The sequence below is a fragment of the Balaenoptera ricei genome, chromosome 1 (genome assembly GCF_028023285.1).
Source record: "Balaenoptera ricei isolate mBalRic1 chromosome 1, mBalRic1.hap2, whole genome shotgun sequence".
NCBI lineage: Eukaryota > Metazoa > Chordata > Mammalia > Artiodactyla > Balaenopteridae > Balaenoptera > Balaenoptera ricei.
The window spans coordinates 192,337,291-192,341,925 of record NC_082639.1 but is presented as its reverse complement, the minus strand read 5'-3'; the positions used below and the strand labels follow the sequence as shown (position 1 = coordinate 192,341,925).

At 64.1% G+C, this 4,635-nt stretch overlaps 1 protein-coding gene across 2 annotated transcripts; it reads left to right on the top strand.

Annotated features, from left to right (window-relative positions):
• The first annotated feature begins 598 nt into the window (after positions 1 to 598).
• On the top strand, positions 599 to 3,208 carry PHLDA3 (pleckstrin homology like domain family A member 3). Of its 2 annotated transcripts, none has more exons than XM_059943286.1 (2): positions 599 to 1,221; positions 2,086 to 2,536. In XM_059943286.1, exon 1 carries the CDS (start codon positions 790 to 792, stop codon positions 1,159 to 1,161), a length of 372 nt encoding a protein of 123 aa, XP_059799269.1. In that variant the 5' UTR covers positions 599 to 789; the 3' UTR covers positions 1,162 to 1,221; positions 2,086 to 2,536. The 2 variants fall into 2 exon arrangements, with proteins under 2 accessions (XP_059799269.1, XP_059799263.1); XM_059943280.1 differs by lacking the exon at positions 2,086 to 2,536 and adding an exon at positions 2,544 to 3,208 and having other exon boundaries at positions 601 to 1,221.
• The last annotated feature ends 1,427 nt before the right edge of the window (positions 3,209 to 4,635 follow it).

Below are 4,635 nucleotides of genomic sequence, written 5' to 3'. Positions count from 1 at the left end.
GAGGGACCTCAGGGTTCCACTCTCCTCAGCCGCACTGGATGGGGGCCGGCGCAAGACAGTGGGTCGTCCAAGCAGAGACAGCTGTGGGCAGCCTGTCTGAGGCCCAAACCGAAAAATCTGCAGATGGGGGAGGAACCCAACTTAGGCTTGATCCCCCCCCTTCCCCCGCCCCAACCCCAGGATCGGCCTCGTTTTTCTGATTTCGCAACGCCAAGGGGGAGCTGGTCAAGCTAAGGAGAGGGGGCAGAGGCTGGGGGCCAGGACTGCTGCGGCCCGGGAAGCTCCAGCAGCTGTCTGGCAACCCCCATCCCTTTCGAGTCCCAACCGGTGCCAGTGCGCGACCACGGACCACCCCCCCTCCCCCCAAGCAGCGACCCCCTCACGTCTGGAAGACGCCCCCTCCTCCTCCCCCTCACTATCCCCCCCCCCCGAGTCCAAGGCCTGGAGGAGCTGTGGCCCCCAGAAACGGCAGACAGGAGGCCTGAAGGCGCCCCGCCCCCGGGCGCGCAGGGGAGAGAAGGGGAGGGGAGGGGAGGGGAGGGCCGGCCGGGCAGGAATGCTCGGCGCAGGGGGCGGGAGGCGGGCGCGGGACATGTGAGGGCACATCCCGCGAGCTGCCGCCCGACGCGCAGACGGCCCGGGGAGCGAGCGGGCGAACGGGCGAGAGCGGGCGGGAGGGCGCGGAGCAGCGGCGGGGGCCGAAGCCCGGCGCGGGAGGCACCGGGCGCGCCGGCCGGGCCGCAGGGAGAGCCGGCGGGGCGCGCCGCGGCCCCGGCCCCGCGCGCGCCCATGACGGCGGCCGTGCTCCGGGAGGGCGTGCTGGAGAAGCGCAGCGGCGGGCTGCTGCAGCAGTGGAAGCGCAAGCGCTGCGTGCTCACCGAGCGCGGGCTGCAGCTCTTCGAGGCCAAGGGCGCGGGCGGCCGGCCCAAGGAGCTCAGCTTCGCCCGCATCAAAGCCGTGGAGTGCGTGGAGAGCACCGGGCGCCACATCTACTTCACGCTGGTGACCGAGGGCGGCGGCGAGATCGACTTCCGCTGCCCGCCCGAGGACCCCGGCTGGAACGCGCAGATCACCCTGGGCCTGGTCAAGTTCAAGAACCAGCAGGCCATCCAGACCGTGCGCGCCCGGCAGAGCCTCGGGACCGGGACCCTCGTGTCTTAGACCGCAGGCTAACGTCTTCACTTCCCGCGGCCATGGACGCGGTGTCGTGGGTCGTGTCAGGTGAGGTCTTGGGGTCTGAGGCCTCCTTCCCTCTTGCCCTCCCGTCTCCTCTGTCTCCTCTTTCCCCTACGGAGGAAATGTCCGCCCGCCTCCCCCTCCCCCCCCCGCCCCAGCATGCCGCCTCAAAGCTGGCCGTCCTAGGGCCAGTGGGGAGGGAGAGCCCAGGAGTCGACCCTGGGTGCCTGGGCCTGGGGCCAAGAGCCGGCCTTCCCCCGGGGCGCCGGGCAGGGGTCCTGAATGTGCCCGCCGTGCCTGAGAGGAAGGTGGGCAGGATGAGCACCACTGCCCCCAGGTTGGTTCTGCCCTGGCTCAGGTGGAAGAGGCTGGCAGAACAGACTTCCAGGAGGCTGGGCCTCTACCCCCACCAAGGCAGGGCTCCTGGGCTGTGGCTTTCAGGGAGCTGGGGAGGGCGGAGGGGGGATGCGCTTGCCCCCCACCCCTTTCTGCTGCGATGACGCTCATCCTGGAGCTTGACCGTGGGATTGAGGCAGGAAGACAGCCTCCCTCAGTGGCAGGGTTCTCAGGGTTGGGACCAGAACCAAGGAGCCGTAGTTCCCAAGGTGGGACCTTGGTGGGAGCTGGGCTGGGCCTGGGAGCTCCACTACCTGTTCTCAGCAGTGGGTTTTGGGTCCTAGGGCTGAGCTGTTGGGAAACCAGGAGATCTGGGGGGTATACAGGCTAGGCCACTGATGCCAAGGAGGGTGGGCCTGGCCCCCTGCCCCAGAGTGCCCGCCATGCTGGCTGGGCCGAGAAGGGAAGCTGGAGGAGGGGGTGGGGGCGGGTTTGTGGTCAGCAAGGCTCAGGGGAGGGACCAGGAATAGAACCTAGAAACTGTGGCTCCTGGCCCTGTGCCCTCTTCCCCAGATGCCGCTCCCTCCCGGGGGAACCGGGCGCAGGTTGAGGAAGGATCTAGTTGTCATTTCTCCCGTGGAAACCCGTATCCCCTCGCCCCACTACCACCTCCACCCTCCTGACTCTCCCTGTCCTGCAGCTTCTCACCTCACCAGGTAGGGTCCGTGGAGCCTGGTGGTCGGTGCTGCACACCCCCGGCCCTCCTGTTAACTGCCTCTCGTGGGGCAGTGAGGGGTCACTGAGAGGCCAGGCAGGAGGCAGACCTGCTGTCCTTAGAGCTGATCCTCTTTGATCCCCCAGGCCTCAGAGGCCGGGAGGAACAGCTCCCTGCAGTGATCCCAGGGCGCTGTACAAATGCTGTTCTCTCCTGAAATGCCGGAGCAGGTTGGGAAGCTCTGGTACAAACAGCTGCTGAGGATACTCACCGCCCCAGTGTCCGCCCTGCCCTGACTGCTGTTCTTTCTCGCCAGCTTCCATGCCCCCTTTGGCTCGTGGGGCGTGACTGTGCTCCATTTGGTGAGGCAGAGGCCGTGGACGCGTGGAGGAGGCGTTGGAGCGTAAGGGGCGGCCGGGGCCGGGGAGCAGGTCAAAGGCCCCGAGGGGCTGAGGATGAAGATCCAGCCCCTGGGTACTCAGACTCTCAGGATGTACCGGCTCAGGACCTTCCGGCCACCGGCCTGGCCTCCGAGATTGTGATGGGGAGCTGGCATCCAAGCCCCCTCCCGCCACGGCCCTGCGTCTCTTCTGCAGACGGCTAATCAGCAGCCCCCCCCCCCACCCCGGCTTGGTGCCGTGCCTGGAGGAAGGCAGTCCCCCGGGGGCGCTGAGCCAGCGCCCCAGGACTCGGGAGGCCAGGCTGGCGCTCAGAAGAGGAACCACCTGGGCTCGCCTCTGGATTTACTTTGGCGGGGGTAGCTGATGGGTCTGAGGCCCACACCTGGGGGTCATCTGCTGCTTGGGTCCTTCTGGGACCCCCACCCATCCAGGCCTCTCTTTGCACAGTTCTTCCCCCTTCCTGCCCCTCTTCCCCCACTGCGGTACTAGGCCTGGAGGTGGCGGGGTGGTTGGGGGGTCAGCCGTTACCATTTCACACCTGTCCACAAATGCAGACGCCCTGCAAAGGGCAGTGACCACACTGTTCGCTTGCTGAGTGAAATTCTTTGCCCGCCGCTAAGACCTGCTGCTTGGAGCATCTGTGTCCTCACCCCCACTTTCCCAGCCCACACCCCATCCTGAAATCTCCAGCCTGGGGAGGGAGAGACCCTGCAACCCAGGGGACATGGACTCAGAGGTCCTCGGGGAGGGACCGTGAGACCTGCACGGGCCAACTGGGTCTCGAGAGATGCCCTTCTGCCTGCTCTCCTGGGGGGGCGGCTCTGTATTCTGGGTAGGGCCTGTCTCTGTCATTTACACACTTGGGCCTTGTACATTAACACCGGAAGTCTTCTCTACGGGATGGTTGAAAAGGAATAATTTCAGCAGTGGGGAGACCGAGGTACAGAGACACAGCTGTCCTGAGTTACACAGAAACTGCTGATCGGGTGACCCACGTCCGGCCTCCCCTGTTGCCGAGCGGTGACTGCTTGGCCGGAGCAGGGAGGCTGAGTGTCCCCTGCAACAAGTCGGGCCCCCTCAGTGCTTCCAACCTGTTTGTTCCCCTTCAGATGCCTCCTCCTGTCCGATCACGATCTCTGTTCTTTGTCCCCGTCCCTCAGAGTCCTCTGCAGCTTCTTGCTTATCTCATATGTGAACTACATCTTACAATCAAATAAGAACTTACAAGTTACCAAGGAATTTTTACAGATATCTCATTTATGATCTCCTTAGGCTGCATACCCAGCCCGTGATGGCAAATAAGCATCACCGTCCGTGCCAGCTAGTGTGCTGTGATCAATTGGTGATGTCTGCCGTGAGCTTTGGGAGAAAGGTGGGGAGGTTGGCAGCTCTTATATGTATGTGGGTGGAGGAGCTGGGGAGAGCATGGTGTCTGGCACTGTTTCCTTGATTGAAGCTACATGAAAGGCTTAGCTTCTCCATCCTGCTCTAACACAGCAGCCTCTAAAATAGAATCCTAAAAAAATAAATAAATAAAAATAAAACAGAATCCTTGCTCTTTCCATCGAGCCCAAAGGTGACTTTGGTGATGGTGATGGTGAGGATTCAGGGAGGCGTCCAGACACTCAGACGTGGGAGCGTGTTTGTGAGCAGGCGGGATTGGGGTGCAGGACACACCCATCCAGCAGACATGCCCATGCCTCTTGCAGCCAGGTGCTGCGCTGGGCGCTGGGGTGCGGAGATGAAGAAACACCTGACCTGAGCCCAGAGCTCAGGGCGAGGAAGTGCCCGCCGTGCCAGTAGAGGGGTGTGAGCAGCACAGGGAGTGTCCTGTCCTCAGCGGAGCTTGCAGGGGTGGTTCCGGGGCTTGGCTGCTCAGGACAGCAGGGGGCACAGCCAGCGTGGGATGTCTGCGGGGGCACACGCAGTGCAGGGGGGAGCGGGCCCCCCCTGCTTTTTGGGAACAGCCAGCCCTGTTGGTTCCAAGTATGCTTTGGTTCCTGTCCA

Excerpts from the sequence above, each read along its gene's own strand:
- PHLDA3 (XM_059943280.1), top strand. The coding sequence starts at position 790 with ATGACGGCGGCCGTGCTCCGGGAGGGCGTGCTGGAGAAGCGCAGCGGC.